Genomic DNA, 17845 nt, shown 5'->3' with positions numbered 1-17845 from the left:
GATATTTACCATTCTGGGGACATATTTCTTGGGTCCAGTGTTTCTTGAATGCAGCATTAGACAGAGCAAATAAGTTAGCAGCGAAGCTAATTCACTAAAACACACGTTTGACACTTTTTTACAGTTGTTTATGAACACAGAGTCAGTATTCACGTCTGGACGCGGAGGTTCTCTGCCGGCAGTGGAACCTGTCGGACGGGTTTATTTTTAACCGGCTGCTGCGCTGTTTGCTAACCGGAAGTCAGAACATGGCAATGCTAAAAACGATGATGTTACAGCGTGTAACTGCGTTTCTCCACAGAAAACTGTCACCATAACTTAAACACACACTCTTACCTCTCAGTCCGGTAGATATGAAGCGGCGTCACAACATGGCTGCCTTAAATAAAGAGTTTTAAATGTTCAGCACGAAGCTCGAGTCGCTAGCGCAATGTTTGTCCCTACACGGCAGCCGGAGCTTCGCGTCATCTCGTCACGTGATCATAACACCCGAGCTCCGATTTTGCCGCGAAACCGAGCAGAGCTGCAAAGTGACAGTCAGAGTTTTTATGGCCGAATAAAGACTTTATTCTTATTTCCTGCTCGCTGTGTTTGTGCTCGGCGGCGTCGGGATGTTCTGTGAGAAAGCCATCGAGTTAATCAGAGAGCTTCAGCGGATGAGCGACGGACAGCTGCCCGCTTTTAACGTGAGTGACCCCGCTAACCATCTGCTGTTCAGACGCTGCGGTCTTCATCTAAAAATCTAATGTTTTAATGTTTTCTTTCCGATCAAACGACACACACACGTCTTATTCATGTTCGCAACAGCTGTAAAGAAGAAGGAGGAAGTCGATCGCATTTCGGCACTAACCAAATTCACCAAACCACAGTCAAAAACTGACGACTTCAATTCTAGTAAAATGCACAACAAGTCGAAATAAAGCAAGATAACAGAGTGGATATTCTTCATGATTTGTCGCTGCCTGGTGCTGAATCATATACTGTCAGTGCCGAATCACCCCGATGCTGTTAATGTAAAGTAATAAATGCGTCTGCTCATGTTTCACTTCGGGTAAGCAATAATAATAATGAAGTCAACATAAAGTAGGCAGAGTTTTGAACGAGTCCGGATTCAGCAAAATTACTTTCTCCTGAACAACTTTCAGACACTTTAAAGTCAGGATTGAAATATCAGGTCTTCTGATCAGCAGAACCGGAAGCTTCCGGTTCTAGAGAACTCAGTTTGGTTTCATAAAGTCTAATTTTCTTGTTTCAGGAGGATGGACTCCGACAGGTTCTGCAGGAGATGGAGGCTCTTTATGAACAGAACCAGACTGATGTGTGAGTCCAGAGAGTTTTTATATTAATGAACCAGCATTAGGTTTGTATTTGAGGTTAAAGTTCAGTCAGTTTGACCTCTTTTATGTAATTTTGTCTCCGTTTTTTCTTCTAATGGTGTTTGGGTGAAATAATTACAGATTATTTCAAACATTTTGAAAACAGACGTGAAATGATCAATTATTGTGTTTGTGTTAGAGAGAGAAGATGACTCCGATCATCTGTAGTTTAATACTGCTGGAGTTTTCTTTAAATGTCTTCATGAGCGTTTGACTCCAGTTTACCTGCTTAATTAGAATCAAACGTTCAGATGACGTCACATCATTATTACAGATGTATAAATGTGAGCTGAGTCTTCAGTTCCTCCTCAACCATCTGAACGTTATTAATATTACTAATACTGTCTTCATCGTGCTGTGTTCTCTCCTTCGAATCACTTTGTTTATGTCATATTTTAAAAGTCGACAAATCAAAATCATAAATAATTAAAATCTAATTTTCCTTCAGTAACGAGGCGAAGTCTGAAGGTCGAGCTGAGCTGATTCCCTCCATCAAACTGCGTCACTGCTGCCTGCTGAGGAACCAGCGCTGCCTCACAGCCTACCTGTAACCACCTCACACCTGCTCACCTGCTCACCTGAGCATCACATGACCTGTGTGTTGTTTTGTTTATTAAAGATAATAATGATGTTTCTGTCCCCTCAGATACGACCGGCTGCTGAGGATCAGAGCTCTGCGCTGGGAGTACGGCAGCGTGCTGCCCGCCAACGTCCGCTTCCACATGTGTGCAGAGGAGGTGAGTGTGACATCACTTCCTGTTGAATCATGTGAAGAAACCTCTGGTGGTGATTCAGACGTAAACATGTGAGAGGCTACTTAAGTTTCACACCTGAAGAGTCATCGTGTGTGTGTGTGTGTGTGTGTGTGTGTGTGTGTGTGTGTGTGTGTGGTGCGTTCAGGTGCAGTGGTTCAGTCAGTATAAGAAGTCTCTGGCCTCCTTCATGCGCTCTCTGGGTGCAGGTGAAGGTCTGGACATCACTCAGGACATGAAGCCTCCAAAGAGTCTTTACATCGAGGTGAGGCGTCACTCCTCACAACACTTGGAGTACTTCTACTTGTACTCCATTACATTTACCTGACAGCTGTAGTTATTTTACAAATTATGTTCTTTATGTAAAACTTCAAGCCTGACTTTGATCATGTGACTGTGACATCATCATTATGTCATCAGGTGAGGTGTTTGAAGGATCACGGTGAGTTCGAGATCGATGACGGGACGGTGATCCTGCTGAAGAAGAACAGTCAGGTGAGACAGGAAGCTGATGCTTCTTCTTCTGCTGTCAGAAGGCAGATTTAATAACACATGCCGCTGATGGAATGTAACTAAGTACATTTACCTGAGTAACATTTTGAAAATGTTTAACTTGAGTATTTCTGTTACTTTATACTAATATAGGAAAATCTTGTACGTTGTTCATGTATCTGATACCTTTAGTTACTAGTTACTTTACAGATTACATGCTGCATCACATTTATACATTGATTTTCTCATCAATCAGATAAAAACAGTGATTGTGATGATCAGCTGACCCAGTTTATACATACATGTAATATACTTATAAATATAATATTATAATATACTTATATAATCAGTGACTTCACTGATACTTTTCATACTTTAAACATCAGATACTCTAAGACTTTTACTCGAGTACTGTTTAATTTGTTTTTTACATCACTGTTTCATTACTTTATACACAGTAGTAAGGCACTTTAATACTTTATTATATTTAAGTGTATTCTTTGTTAGTTTCTGTGTACTGGCCTTGTTTCTGTCTTTGAGTCTGTAGTTTTTTAGTTCTGCTTGTCGGACATGTTGATTAATCAGCAGCTTCGTTAGTCGAACAGGAAGTCGTCATCTGAACATCCACCTCTCTGTCCGCAGCACTTCCTGCCGCGGTGGAAATGTGAGCAGCTGATTCGTCAGGGCGTCCTGGAGCACGTCATGTCCTGACGACGGATCCATCCGATCACTGATCAGACTGCTAAATGTTTGGTATCAGCACTCAAATGTCCCATCGTCCCTGAACACAACACCTGTTTGAAAGTTTTGTTCTGATGCAACAATAAAATATTTCTTTGTCTAAATGTGTCGTCACGTTTCTGTTTAATGTTTCAGCTTCAAAACCTTCATTCTTTTATTTTATTCATAAAAATCAAATGGACACATTTTGAATGGATCCTGGTGAAGACGAGTCAAACTAACATTCAGGATAATCAGCCGACCACCAAACCTCCGTGTTCATCTACAGCAGGACGGTTTGTTTAACGTAAAGTCTAAATCTTAACATTTACTAAAGCAGTCGAGTAAAAACTATAATATTCCTCTCTGAGTAGAAAGCAGCTTCGCCATCCTGACAATGTGCGTCACAACAGTTTGATTAAGTTCATCTAGTGACTTTCTCCTGCTGCCTTCAGGTTCTGTCGTTTAATCAAAGAAAAGTTTAGAAGCGAAACTTCATTAGGAACAAAGTGGTGAAAGTAACTAGTTACATCCTGCAGTTACTCAACACTGAGTCGCTGCTGTTTGACTCCTCAGAGACTTCACAACCAAACCCAGTGTTAAAAACAGATAATTTAATGTGGCTTTACATCATTATCATACATGAAGGTCAGAATACAATGATGACATCGTCCACAGACAGGGGTGTGTGTGTGTGTGTGTGTGTGTGTGTGTGTGTTAGAGATTTGGTTTGTTGTACCTGAAACAGGAAATCAGAGCTGAGTGATGGAGGTCTCACTCTGAGGGGAAAACAGGGAACTGAACATGTGACGAGGACAGCAGCAAAACTCTGACTTCACAGAAATACAAAAATAACAATAAAAATATATAAAACAAAGAATCATAATTAATACCCTCATGGCTGAAATACTTCAGACGTGTGTGTGTGTGTGTGGTCAGACTGGTTTTCCTTTGTCTTTGTAAAGAATCTAAAGTTCAGTTTCTGTAAAGCAGCTTCAGTGAGAACAACAGACACATGCACCTGGTGAATGGGTGTCGTTACAGGTGAGGCTGCTGATGACTCATCACACACTGACCCTGACACACCTTCACCTGTGATGAGTCAAACTGCTCCTCAACGTCTCACCTGGTTCGCTTCTCACCAGTGAATTAAAATTCATGATAATTTGAATGTAGTTTGGTGGAAATCACGTCATGATGCAGAGACGTCTGCTTGCACTGACGTTTGTTCCACGATCCATGAACACATCTTTACACCTGTCGAATATAAATGATCACAATGAACTACGGTGGCCCCAGAGGCTCATATTGAATCTTTTTGGCTAACAGTTTCCCTCTGCTTCCAGTCTTGGTGCTAAGCTAGGCTAACCCTCTGTCCTGAAGCTGCTTTAGTGAAACCGCCCTCAGGCCAGCGTCCGTGTCACAGTTCTCTGAGGTGGTTTTTTGTTTGTTCAGCAGCTACGTGGCGAGCGACGCGTGGACGATCTCTCTCAGCAGTTTGTTGAGCGCGCCGACTTTCTGCTCCAACAGTGAGTTCTTCTTCTCTGCTTTTTTCTGCCGCTGCTCGGTGACCTGCAGCGCCTTCATCAGCTGAGAGTTCTCCACATACAGATCCTTCAGCAGCACGCTTGACTTCGTGTTCTTCGACAGCTGCAGGCGACACAAACACAACAACACGTCACACTACGGCCAGAAGTATGCGGACAGGCTGAGTGTCCAATCAGAAGCGGTCTCTGACCTGCTCTTTCAGCTGCTGGACTTTCTCCTGCAGGACCAGCCGGACCCCCTTCAGTTTGGTCTCCAGCTCCTCCATCCTCTCCTGCAGGGCCAACATCGCCTTCTCGTACTGATCCTGAACACACACACACACACACACACACACACACACACACACACACACACACACACAGAGAAAGTTCAGCCCAGCCTGATGAAAGTTAATGTGAGTCTGCTAGTGAACGTAACATTAGCATGTTGCTAACAGTCTCCGGTGCTGACCCGTGACCTCTGACCTCTGTGTTCACCTGCTTGGTGGTGATCTGGGAGCAGCTCTGCTGGGCCTGAAGCCTGAGCGTCTCCTCCAGCTGCTGACTCCTCCTCTGCTCCTCCATCAGTCGGGCCTGCAGCAGCTCCACCTGCTCCCTGCAGCCGTCACCCGCCCGCTCCTGCACCTCCTGCAGCTGCCTCACGTGCTGCGCCTGCACCAGACTGAGGGTGGTGTCGGCCTGCACCGCCTGCACACATCAACACGTGTTCTGGATTTAAACTCTGCTCTCGGTGTTCAGGATCTGATCTGTTTCTCAGCTGTGGTCCTCACCTGGTCCTGAGCCTGCGTCCTCGCCACCTCCAGCTCCGTCAGTTTGTTCTTCAGGTTCTGCTGCTCCTGGGTCAGTTTGTGGACCTCCAGACCCTGAACCTGCAGCTCCGTCAGCTGAAAACACCAACAGGTTATCACTCACATGAATCCTCTCTTATCTGGATCACATTCAGACCGGTCTGGATCTGGTACCTTGTGTTGGAGCTCCTGGTTCTGGACTCTCAGTCTGTGGGTCTCCTCCTGCAGAGTGATGGAGATCTGCTCCTCCTGCTCCTCCAGAGCCTGATGGAGCTCCTCTTTCTCCCTCGCCAGCTTCCTGACGCTGCTCTCCAACTCCTCCACCTGAAGATGAATACAGGAGGCTGTGAATGTGACGGCTGGTGACGCTTTAACCACAGAGATGTTGTGTTTACAGGATCAGATGTGGAGGAGCTCCACCACCTTCACACTTAGTATTTTCCGGACTGACCTTGTTCTGAGCGACCTGCAGCTTCCTCTGCAGGTCGCTCACTTCCTGGGCGTGGCCGAGTTTCTCCTGATTGACGGCGTGGAGCTGAGAGCGAAGCAGCTCGGTCTCTGACTCCAGAGAGAGGAGCGACTGCTGCAGCTTCTCCACCTGATGGAGACAAACATCACAGTGAGGAAACTGTCTGAGCTCGTTACTCTGTGCTTTTACTTTGGCGGGTTGTGAGTGGGGACCTTGTTGTTTCTGTCCTCAGCTTCTCTCAGCAGTTTGGATTTGTCTGCCTCCAACCACTGCAGCTTCAGAGTCACACTGCTGAGCTCCGCCTCCAGCTCTGAGAGACGACCCACCTGAGGAAAATATAACTAAATATAAATCTATCTGCCGTCAGCACACCTCCTCATGGATCTATAAGAAGATGTGGGTGTGTTTGTACCTTCTCCTTGCAGCAGCTGAGCTCTCTCTCCAGTAACTGTGTCTCCTGCGTCCAAGCCGCCTGCTGCTGCATCTTCTCTCTCTCCTGCTGCAGAGCTGCATCCTGCAGCCGCCGCACCTGAAACACAACATCTCAGTCTGACCAGACAGAAGACGCCATCTTTGATACGTCCTGAGCCTCTGCAGATGCTGAAGAAGCTCAAAAGTAAAAGAAAAAAAGTAAAAAGTGATGTGCTGTTGCTCACCGAAGCCCCCTCCTCCTCCTGCTCCTTGGAGACCGTCGCCAGGCGCTCCTGCAGCATCCGGACCGACTCCTGGTCTCCACGGAGACGGGCGCTGAGCTCGGCATTGTCGTTGCTGAGCTGCAGGTTCCTGCTGCTCAGATCCAGAACCTCCTCACGATATCTGGAGTTCTGGAGGAGAAGAAGAAATGTAACAGTCTGTTTGGCGTCAGAGGTCAAAGGTCAGAGTCTCAGCGTCTTGTTTCTCACCTCTTTGTGCAGCCTCTCCTCTTCTTCTCTGCTCCGGTCGTGTTCTCTCTCCATCTCCTCCAGTTTCCTCCTGACAGAAGAACAAGCAGGATTATTCAGGTTGCTTCTCTTGTCGTTTACTGACCACAGAATTAAATGTAGAGTCCATCAAGAACCAGAGCTGCTGTCAAATGATACTGTTTTCTGATGAGAGAAGGAGGTTACAACTTTCTGATATATTATATATTATATTATATATTATATTATATATTATATTATATATTGACCTATCATTTGCTTCTCTTGTGGGATTTTGTGTCTCAGCCTGTTCGACTTCATCCTCATGACATTTCAATCAGAGTCGAACATCACCTGCTGACAGATCAAACTGTTCTGTCTCACCTCTTCTTGGCGACGTGGTCCTCCAGGTTCTGGACTTCCTGCTGCAGGACACTCAGTCGCTCCTGAAGAGCTCCGTTCTCTGATCGAACCTCCTCCAGCTGGGTCCTGCAGGACCGAACCCACACGGGTCAGAGACAAACTGACAAACCTCAAACAAATCTCCAGAGCGTCAGTCAGCTGAACCAACGATTCATGTTACTGAAAATGATGAATGTAAGACTGAAATTAATCTGCAGAAGTTAATGTGTTGATTATTTTATAAATCATTAATAAAGTTCTTCATTCAAAGATCAGTTTTAAACAGAGAGCTTGTTGGATCGTCGACCAACAATCTCCGGGTGTCTAATTACTCCTGTTTATCATTGATCACTGATCATTGATCACTGATCATTGATCACTGATTGGATCTTGGCTGTCTTTACTTCTTGCAGCTCTTTCAGAAGCACAGATGTTAATTTAATCTTTCCTCACTGTTACACGTCACATGTTTGTTATCTGAAGCTCACTGAGGCCTAAATCTGTAACTAACAGAAGAAATGTTACATTTAGAGTTTGTTTGATATGAAACAGTTTCATCAACACAGAAATGAAGCTTTAAAAGAAAACAGACAAACACAAAGACAACATGATGACGGACGGATGACACACAAACATGGAGTCTGTCATGCGGTTGTCATTGGGTTAGAGATGAGGTGAAGAGTTAAATCAGACAGCCAATCAGACTTCAGACAGCCTGCAGCAGTGCATTGTGGGCGGCTGATCAGCGGTTCTACCTGCGGTGAGAACAGTCTCAGTCACATGATCGATGCAGTTAGTGATTCAGAGTTTAAAGCGCGGCGGCAGATGGAGGTTAGTCATCATTCGGACCAGGTTTCGGGTCTCTGAGTCGGTCTCATGCTCCACAAACCTGTGTGGACTGGCTGGGTCCATCACCTCCTCCAGGACCAGGACCAGCTTCTCCAGCTCCATCAGCTGCTGCGTCATCCTCCTCTTCTCCTGCTCAAACTGCTCCTCAGCCACACTCAGCCGGTTCTGGGAGTTTTGCATCTTCTGCTGCAGTTGGAGGAGCTGCTGTCGGACCAGGTCCAGCTCCGCGTCCTTCTCCTCTAGCCGGTCGGTCAGCTGCTGAACTTCACTCTGATGTTGATCAGATGAGACCTTCGCTTGACGTAGCACACAAGCACCGTCCGCCACCTCTGCCCGGAGCCGGTCCACCTCACTGGTCTTGGCGTTGAGCTGCCTCCTGAGGTCCAGGACCAGGTCTGCGGTGTCGTTGAGCTGGCAGCTGATCTCTCTCAGGTGGTCTCTGAGCGTGGAGATCTCCTCCTCCATCTCTACAATCTGGGTGGAGAGCTGGTCCACCAGCCGGATGTAGCTCCCGTTCTCCTGGCTCAGACGACAGACCTCCTCCTTCTCCTCATCCAGACCGGCCCGGAGCTGTGAGGTCCTGGTCCGCTCCAGCTTCAGCGCCTCCTGCAGAGCCTCCTCGGGTGCTCCTCCTCCGGTCTAGCTCCTCAGAGACTCCGTCCAGCTCCAGCTGCAGGGTGTCCACAGCCATGGCCTGGTCCTTCAGGTCCTGGATCAGCCTCTCTCGGTCCGTCCTCAGCAGGTCCAGCTCGGCAGTCAGTCTAGAGAGAGTCTCAGTTTTGGCCTCCAGCTCTGCTCTCAGGGCGCAGACCGTCTGCTCTCTGGCCTTCAGCTGCGCCTGCTGCTGGACGAAGGCGTTGGAGAGGCGGCTGCAGTTGTCGGCCACGACCTCCCGGTCCTGCAGGATGCAGTCGGAGGCGGCCTGGAGGTTCTCCAGCTCCTCCTTCAGTTGGTTCACCTGGACCAGGAGCTGCTCCTCCCTGGTCTTCACCTGCTGTAGCTCCTCCTCCGCAGAGCTCTTCTCCGCAGAGAGGCGTCTGTTTAAAACCTCGTGAGACTCCAGGAAGGAGATGCTCTCCTGCAGCTGAGTGCACGCCTCCTGCAGCCGGGCCTCCAGCTCAGAACATCGTCCACGAGAAGCTTTCAGGTCGTCCTCCAGCTGACCACAGTGCTGTCTGAGCTCCTCTATACTGGCCTCTGATTGGCTGATGTGCAGATGGGAGTTCTGTATGAGCTCCTGTAAAATGGAGACCTGCTCCTTCAGCTGACGGACCTCCTCCTCCTTCTGCTCCTCCACCCTCTTCTTCTCTGAGCTGATCCTGGCCTGCTCCTCCCCAGCTCTCTCCTCACACCGCTGCTTCTCCTGCTGTGATTGGGTGAGCCGGCTCTCCCAGAATCCTCTCTGCTCCTGCAGCCTCTGACGCTCCAACTGAAGCTGGTGGAGGAGGCGGCGCTGACCCTCAGCGTGCTGCAGCTTCATCTGAGAGAACTGCTGCTCCGATTCCTCCCTGATACAGTGTTCACATGTAGATACTGACACACACACCTGACACACACACCTGACACACACACCTGTGGTGCCCTGATGTTTTTCATACTTAATGAAATTCATCTTAAAGCTGCATCAGTATATTTTAACTATTCAAGACGCTGAAGTTCAACATGATCACACATCCATCATCTTTTACAAACCTGTTTAAAGACGATCTGTGATGATGATGATCATCTTCACTTTCTAACTGAGTTAAAAGCTACACCTGTAACTGTAAACGTCTCGACTGCAGGATTCACCTCCCTGAACAGAGACACGCTGTGATGTCATCACCCACCTGACCACCATCACTTCCTGGTCCATCTTCAGCTTGAGCTCGGCCTCCAGCTGGTCCTTCTCAGCACTCAGTTTGTGGACCAGGTTACTGATCTCTCTGGCAAAGTTCTGCTCCAGCTCCGCCCGCTCCCGCTGCATCCTGGGAAAACAAGAGCAGGTGTGGAGCTGAGGCAGGAGGGACAAAATATCAGAAACACTCAGAAGCTACAGACTCTGATCTGAGATGAAGATGTCGGAGGAAGGACGCTGTGATTCTTTTCTCACTCCAACATCTGGACCCGTTCTTCAGAATCAAGCTTGAATTCACGTTCTTCTAAAGAGCGCTCATGAAGCAGTGACGGGTCAGAACATCACGTGTCTCTGCTGTTGGATTAGTTCTGTTCTGTGAGGACAGCTTCCTGTCAGCCTCCGACATTCATCTTCATATGTAACCAGTTGCTCTGCCGTGTCGCCCTCCTCACCTGCGCTCCTGCTCGCTGCTCCACCCTCCTCCTCCTCCTCCACGTTGGATCTGAGTCTGCAGTTTGTCCAGCGCCTCCTTCAGCTGCTTCACCTGCTGCTCCACCTGAGTCTTCTGCTCCTCCAGCTCGCTGATCTCCATCTGACGGACGGAAAACGACCGAACATTTACATTTATCAGACGCTTTGTTCAAAATGACTTGCAGTAATTCAAACATTCACACACCGATGGTGCCGATCCAGCACATCAGAACCAGTTTGGGGTTCTGACCAGGGGAACTGAACCAGAAACCTTCTGATAACAAAACCGAGTCACAGCCGACAAACAATCAGCGTAAGTATTTTTGGGCCTTTCATGGCTTTATTGACCAGACAGCATGGAGAGATGACTGGAACCCGGGTCGCTGCAGCGAGGACACACACTCAACCAGCCGGGCCGCTGAGACGCCTCAGAACCAGCTGGCTCAGCAGTTCTGTGTTTCTATGTGCAGTATTTATTCTGTCATAAGACTTCAGGGTCGGTCTGCTCACTAAAGAGTCTAAAGACGAGACGCTCTTATCTTTACCTTGAAGGCCTGAGAGATGTCTTTACGCTCGACCTCCATGCTCTGTCTCATCAGCTCCAGACTGCGTTCATAGTAGTTCATCTGGAGGAGGAGGAGAAGGAGGAGGAGGAGAAGGAGAAGGAGAAGGAGGAGAGGGAGGAGGAAGAGGAGGAGGAGAAGGAGAAGGAGGAGAGGAGAGGGAGGAGGAAGAAGAGGAGGAGAAGAGGGAGGAGGAGGAGGAGGAGAGGGAGGAGGAGGAGGAGGAGGAGGAGGAGGACGGAGGAGGAGGAGGAGGAGGAGGAGGAGAGGAGCGGGAGGAGGAAGAAGAGGAGGAGAGGAGAGGGAGGAGGAGAGGAAGAGGAGGGAGGAGGAGGAGCAGGAGGAGGAGGTTTAATAAGTCACTTTAAACAGTCTGTGTTGAACCTGCTCGTACTCGTGTGTGCTGCGTCACCTGTGTGTCGAGCTGGATGTGCAGCTGCTGCAGCTCCTGGTTGTGTTTCTGCTCCAGCTGCTCCAGAGCCAGTTCAGTCTGGATACTGACAGCAGGACCAGAACCGCAGTCCAATGAACCCAGAGCTGAGACGGACAGGAGGACAGAGACGGACGTTAACCTCATGAAGCAGAACTACACAACTTCTGCCTCCTGTTTGTTTTCTGAAGCGTTCTGGACGTGTCGCTCTGATCAGATGATCAAAAGTGTCTTGTTGTAAAGTCCGTTCAATAAGTGAAGACATTTAAACACAACTTATATAATAATGTGCCGTGTGCTGTTGTAACGTGACTGAAGTGTCACATGTTGCTGTTTATTAACATGAAGACTCCTCGTTACAACAGAAACTAAACATCTGATGAGATCGATCACATTTATCCACATGATGAAATAATGAAACCAGCTCAACAAAGATCCGGCTGCAGTTCCTCTTCTGTCCACCAGGCGGTGCTGTGACTGTGAGGCGACGCCGAGCTTCTCCTGGAGTCACAATCTGAGTGATGCTCTGATAAACAACCCCTGACAGCTGTGTGTGTGTGTGTGTGTGTGTGTGTGTGTGTGTGTGTGTGTGTGTGTGTGTGTCTCTCACCAGTTTTGTCTGCCGGCTGCAGCTTCTTCCTGACCAGAGGAGACGAGCTGCGCTTCATGTCCGACTCATCTGAGGGAAAAACAGACGAATACTGTAACACACACTGTAACACACACTGTAACACACACTGTAACACACACAAACACACACTGTAACACACACTGCAAACACACACTAAGAGACATTTTCAGACAGGAAGCAGAAAAATTGCGAGACTCACTGAGAGACATGATGAGACTGTAAGCTGACAGAAACCTGCACACCTGGGAGTGTGTGTGTGTGTGTGTGTGTGTGTGTGTGTGTGTGTGTCAGTGGGCGTGTCTACAGTTCAAACCTGTTCAGCAGATACTGACTTCCTGTTAAAATACTTTTCACTGACAGCTGTTGTTCCTTTCAAACTACACTAACAATGCAGGTGGACGTCAGAACAGTCTCGTCTCATCAGATTCTGCTCAACAGGAAAAACAACAAACCGTTTCTACAGACAACAAAACCCACAAACAACAAGAAATCAATAACAAAGTTCTTTAATTATCTATAATTATTCATTCTATGATTATTATGAAATCAGCAAATAATGCTGAACTTTTAAGAGGTGGACCTTGAAGCTTCTCTAGCTGAAGGACTGTAGTGAGAACAGTTCTGTCGAGCGCAGGTGTGTTGTTGGAGGCTGTTGTGTTCTTGTTGTGTTACCAGAATCTGACTCGGCGCTGACGGAGCGTTGTTCGGTCCAGCTCAGCGCCCGGTCGCCTGCTGCAGATCGCCTGGACTTCCTGTCGCTCTTCTGATTCTTCAGCAGCTCCAACTCTGAGCTCAGCTCATCGTTTCTGTCCCGCAGCTCCTGAACGCATCACACACACGCGCACGCACACACACACACACACACACTTTTTTTATTGAAATACTAGAGTCATGATTAAAAGATAAAAGATGTATCGCAGCAAACACACAATATAATAAAACCTTTAAAACAGAAACTATCATTGACATCATGAACAAATAAAGTCGATCACAGTTCTGATTCAGATCATCACAGTTCATTCTTCAATAATCAGCTTCTTTCATTTCATCCACAAATATCTCATAAATTAAAGAAACAGCTGCAGCAGAACAAACTGGAACATTAACAACAGTTTTCATCACGTAACGTTGCCGTCAGCGATGTGGCTCCTGTTCACACACACACACACACACACACACACACACCTGTTCTCACCTTGATTTTCTGTTGAACCAGCATGAGGCGTTCAGGTGCACAAACAAAACAGACATGAAAGCGTCTTCAGCTCAGTCAGAACACAGACCTAACTTCCCTCTCTGTCACACTCTTACCCGACACTGCAGCTCAAAATCTTTGACGATCTCGGAGAATCTCTCCTCACGACTCAGACCAGCAGCTGCCGGGTCCAAGCTGCCAAACTGTCAATCAAACACATTATTGATTTAGTGTAATCGTCAATCAGCTGATCAGAAGTCATTTTCACCAGCTGGAGTGAAGAAGACGAGTCACACAACGAACCAAGTCAGAGAGGAAGCTTTCATCAATAATTGATCGGATACAAGGAGACGAGTTACCTTACACCTGTGTGTGTGTGTGTGTGTGTGTGTGTGTGTGTGTGTGTGTGTGTGTGTGTGTGTGTGTGTGGACTAGTGTTACACTTTGACTATGGAACATTTCTGGGTCCAGGTCCTGAATTGGTTCTTACTGGTTCGCCTCCCAGCTGAAGCATGCTGGATGTTTTTGTTTTTTCTGGAAGTTTAATATTCACTCTTTGTTTTTTATCTCCATCATCTGTGTTTTTAACAACTCATCTCCCTGAAACTAAAAGCAGAAAACATTCAGAAAACACGTTTAAACATCAGCTGAGAAAAAAATAAATATATAATAAATATAATAAAATAAAAGACAAATTTAACTGTCAATCACCTCGTCAATACAACGTGGCTGAAATGTGTCAATCATTACGAACACAGATCAATATCCTACAAAGTTAAAGCGACAGTAAAACTTTTCATTGAAAACAATTTTGAACATAATAAAATAAACCAGCCATTATTACAATATGTTAAATATGTAAATGAATCTGAGACGCAGCAGTTATTGGACGACTGACAGGAAGACGTGACTGTTTACTGAGTGTTGTGTCATCATTAGTTTAAATCTGTGTTTTAATAAAATAATAACTTGAGCTGATGAGTGTTTCTGCTGTCGGCTGGTAAAGATGAACGATTTTAATAGACTTTTCTCCAGCAGCTGTGAGGGAAACATCTCGTGTGATCAACATTAAAGGGATATTCCGGTGTAAGTTTAATCCATGGTTCAACACACCGTGAAACTGTGTTAGACTCCCTCTCCAGAGATCAAGTTAGCAGACCGCTAATTAACGTAGTTTTATCATCCTCAGAAACGACCGCACGACAACAATACACTGCAGTAAATGGGTCCAAATATAAACCGCCACCAAAAAGCCACAAATATAGTTGCCGGATTTGTCAGAATACATAAACAAATCTCACCTCTCCAGCTGCAGGCTCGTTGTGGGGAAGCCCTGTGAGTCGATTACCGAGTGCAGTAGAGTCCTGCAGCTCAGTGATGATCATTACTGCAGGACTCTACTGCACTCGGTAATCGACTCACAGGGCTTCCCCACAACAAGGAAGGCTTCTCAGGTGGTGAGATTCGTTTATCTTTTCCGACAAATACGGCAACAATATCAAATGTTTGATGCCTTGAAATATGTGCTGGAACCCTGTTTCTCATGTTGCTGAAGTTTGTGCTGTTCTGAGCATTATTTGTGGCTTTTTCATGGCGGTTTTATATTGGACCTGTGGCGTGGCGTGGCGTGGCGTGGCGTGGCGTGGCGTGGCGTGGCGTGGCGTGGCGTGGCGTGTCACCTTGTCGTGCAGCAGCTGGTCCAGGTCTCTCTGCAGTTTGTTCACTGAACCTTCTGCTTCAGTCAGCTGCAGCTTCACAGCCGTCAGCTCGTCCTCCAGGCGACTGTTCTCCTGAACAGGACATGAAAACACTGAATGAGCAACAAACACTTATTTTTTCATTGGACACTGAAAAGTAACTGAAGCTGTCAGACGAATGAAGTCGAGTTAAAGACCGAATGACTCCTGTTTGAATGATCATGAAGAAAAATCCTTTAACAAACGTTTAAATATGTGGTTATAAGATGAAGTGCCAGGTGTAGCAGAGTGTGTACAGGTGTGTGTGATGCGTACTCACCTGCGTGGCGTTGCAGAGCTCCTCCTGAAGCTCCGCCTCCTGCGCTCGGAGCAGCTGCAGCTCGTCCTGTAGCGTGCTGCGCTCCCTCTCCACCAGCTGCAGCAGAGCCTCGCTCTCCTGCTCCGACTGACTGCGCAGAGCCGTCAGCCTATCACGGAAGTCGTGCTCCAGGTCCCTGCCAATCACAGAGCGGCTCGTCAATGACACGGTCGGTCTTTAGCCGTTATTTGATGTCCAAGATCAATTTTGTGTTTTTATTGACATTATTATTCACAGTTTTTAAAGTCTGCAGTCAGTGAGTGAAGCTAACGTTAGCTCGGCAGCTAACAGTGTGTACAGATGTAAACACTATCAGCTGTTATCAATACATGAGTAACATTATTCAGTACAGATATTATGTAACATCTGTTATTTCTGTAAAGAAGCCAAAAGACTTCACTTCTTTTAACAACTAACAGGTCGAGTCGGAGTTTTCATCTTCTATTCTTTCTTTCCATGTAAAAATAACTGTGATCACGTTTGATACGAAGAAAACAACCGAGTCACAGAGTAAATCCCACTGCTGGTCTAACTGGGAGGACGATGACATGACCCAGTCGGTGAAGCCGTCTGTCTGACCTGATCCTGCTCTGGTTGAGTGTCTCCATGCTGGCGTGGCGGTCGTCCACCTCTCTGACCAGCTGCAGGTTCCTCTGATCGGCCAGCTCCAGGTCGGCCTTCACCTTGTCGCGCTCCCTGCAGGCCTGCTCTGCCAGCACCCTGACAACACATGGGATTCTCTTGGTTCAAAGTGTCAAGTCTGTTTCCTCTATAAACACCTGTAAACATCTGTAAATACCTGAAAACACCTACAGAACATCTGTATCTCAGCTGATCAGAGTAAAAACAGAAAACATGTGAAACTTTTCTAATTTCACGCCGACATGAACAAATCTCAACTGGTTCTCTTCTGGTGACCAGATGAATCCTGCAGCGCCGCTCGTCTCCAGCAGGAGGAGCTCCTCAACTTCACAACACAGTTCACAATAAGGCCCAAAGTATGAGGACGCTCCGTCCACAGTGTTCAACTATCACATACAGATGCTTTGTTCTGCTGTCCACATACTTTTGGCCATTTTGTTTGTTTGTTTGTTCGTTTACCAGAATCCCTCCAGTGAGACCAGTGTGATACAGACAGTTCATTTATTGTCACTTTACAGGGCGAGTTTAGTCTTTAAGCTACAGAACAGGAAAAGAACAATGTCGACAGTAGCGGTCGATCTGATTGGCCGGACTGTGACCTCCAGGCTGCAGCCGACCCAGCTGGTCTGTGCTGATGGTCAGTGGATGTGACAGGAAATGAGTGCAGGTCAACAGACACGATGATCTGATTTTACTTTTTCATTTGTCTGAGTCCTCTTTCTGTTTAGCTTAGCTTAGCACAAAGACTGGAAGCAGATGGAAGCTGCTAGCCTTCTCAAATCACCTTCCAACTTCAAACCCTGTGATTGACATGTCGTTAACTGACGAGCCATCAATCAGCTCGTCCTGTAGTCAGCTGGGTTAATGACATCATCGCGTGATCAATATGTTGTGATCGATATTCAAACCAGATAACATTCTGTCGATCCAGTTAGCCACAGCCTGAGGTAAACTAGACTACAGCTAATCATCAGAGCTGTATCTTACATTAGTTTGGGTCAAAACAGAACCAGAACCAAGACGCAGGTAAAGTCATCAGAATGTAAAAACGTTCTGATGAGCTGATCAAACTTACTGCAGGTGTTGGATCTCGTTCTTGTAGGAGATGAGCGCCGCCTGGTGGATCCCGTTCCCGCTGACCAGCAGCTCGTTGTCCAGCGCCAGAGTCAAGTCGGCCAGACTGAGACGCTCCTCCAGAGGAAAGTCCAGAGTCTGCCGGGACCGAACAACAGAAACGGACTTTAGTCTTAATGCTTAAATCATTAAAACGTGGACAGCCACAGACCGTCTGCTATTGGTTCCTGCTGGTCGTTCAGTGTTTAAACCAGTTTTATTGAATAATTGATGTAAACAGATTCATGAGCAGGTTTCAGACGCGGCTGAGACGTTCAAGGACAAATCGACAAGCCAAAAATAAAGAATGAAGAATAAAACAACTTGCTAATGACGTGTTTTAACTGTTTCCTGGTCTGCTGCGACGTTACAGCTTCATGTGACTGTTAGTGACGCTGCTGCGAGTGTTTCTGCAGCACACAGATTCTTCACAATGATTCTTATAACTCGAGTTTCAAAACAATTTGATTCTGAAGTCCAGTCCTGGCTTCAGTGTCGGGAAACCCTGAACCTCAGAGCAGAAACCACAGAAGGGAGGAGGAGGTTTGGCTGCAGCTCAGTGAGATAAAGACCGAGAGGAGATCACCGAGGAGGAGGAGGGTCAGGAGGAGGAG

General features: G+C 47.0%; 2 protein-coding genes across 2 annotated transcripts in view; one reads left to right on the top strand and one right to left on the bottom strand.

The window, feature by feature from the left end:
- The first annotated feature begins 465 nt into the window (after nucleotides 1-465).
- Nucleotides 466-3465, top strand: gins1 (GINS complex subunit 1 (Psf1 homolog)). The gene is made up of 7 exons (XM_030441935.1): nucleotides 466-686; nucleotides 1256-1320; nucleotides 1825-1923; nucleotides 2023-2113; nucleotides 2277-2393; nucleotides 2549-2623; nucleotides 3263-3465. Exons 1-7 carry the CDS (start codon nucleotides 612-614, stop codon nucleotides 3329-3331), a joined length of 591 nt encoding a protein of 196 aa, XP_030297795.1. The 5' UTR covers nucleotides 466-611; the 3' UTR covers nucleotides 3332-3465.
- Nucleotides 3466-3934: 469 nt separating this feature from the next.
- LOC115596203 (ninein-like protein) overlaps nucleotides 3935-17845 on the bottom strand; it is a 16818-nt gene continuing 2907 nt past the window's right edge. Inside the window, 25 exon segments of the mRNA XM_030441054.1 lie at nucleotides 3935-4990; nucleotides 5079-5192; nucleotides 5365-5574; nucleotides 5658-5771; nucleotides 5850-5999; nucleotides 6127-6273; nucleotides 6357-6470; nucleotides 6557-6673; nucleotides 6801-6968; nucleotides 7047-7116; nucleotides 7428-7532; nucleotides 8335-8915; nucleotides 8917-9802; nucleotides 10124-10261; nucleotides 10584-10723; nucleotides 11148-11228; nucleotides 11578-11702; nucleotides 12206-12274; nucleotides 12899-13046; nucleotides 13422-13430; nucleotides 13538-13624; nucleotides 15101-15211; nucleotides 15438-15612; nucleotides 16056-16196; nucleotides 17194-17371. Coding sequence (XP_030296914.1) covers nucleotides 4799-4990; nucleotides 5079-5192; nucleotides 5365-5574; nucleotides 5658-5771; nucleotides 5850-5999; nucleotides 6127-6273; nucleotides 6357-6470; nucleotides 6557-6673; nucleotides 6801-6968; nucleotides 7047-7116; nucleotides 7428-7532; nucleotides 8335-8915; nucleotides 8917-9802; nucleotides 10124-10261; nucleotides 10584-10723; nucleotides 11148-11228; nucleotides 11578-11702; nucleotides 12206-12274; nucleotides 12899-13046; nucleotides 13422-13430; nucleotides 13538-13624; nucleotides 15101-15211; nucleotides 15438-15612; nucleotides 16056-16196; nucleotides 17194-17371 — 4370 coding nt within the window. The 3' untranslated portion in view covers nucleotides 3935-4798.

This window comes from Sparus aurata, chromosome 15 (assembly GCF_900880675.1).
Source record: "Sparus aurata chromosome 15, fSpaAur1.1, whole genome shotgun sequence".
Lineage (NCBI taxonomy): Eukaryota > Metazoa > Chordata > Actinopteri > Spariformes > Sparidae > Sparus > Sparus aurata.
The sequence above is the reverse complement of the archived record's forward strand: the minus strand, read 5'-3'. Positions and strand labels throughout refer to the sequence as shown.

Coding starts and splice junctions, on each gene's coding strand:
- gins1 (XM_030441935.1), top strand. CDS start 612: ATGTTCTGTGAGAAAGCCATCGAGTTAATCAGAGAGCTTCAGCGGATG. Junction 1,321..1,824: donor GAACAGAACCAGACTGATGT/GTGAGTCCAGAG, acceptor ATTTTCCTTCAG/TAACGAGGCGAAGTCTGAAG. Junction 2,394..2,548: donor CAAAGAGTCTTTACATCGAG/GTGAGGCGTCAC, acceptor TTATGTCATCAG/GTGAGGTGTTTGAAGGATCA.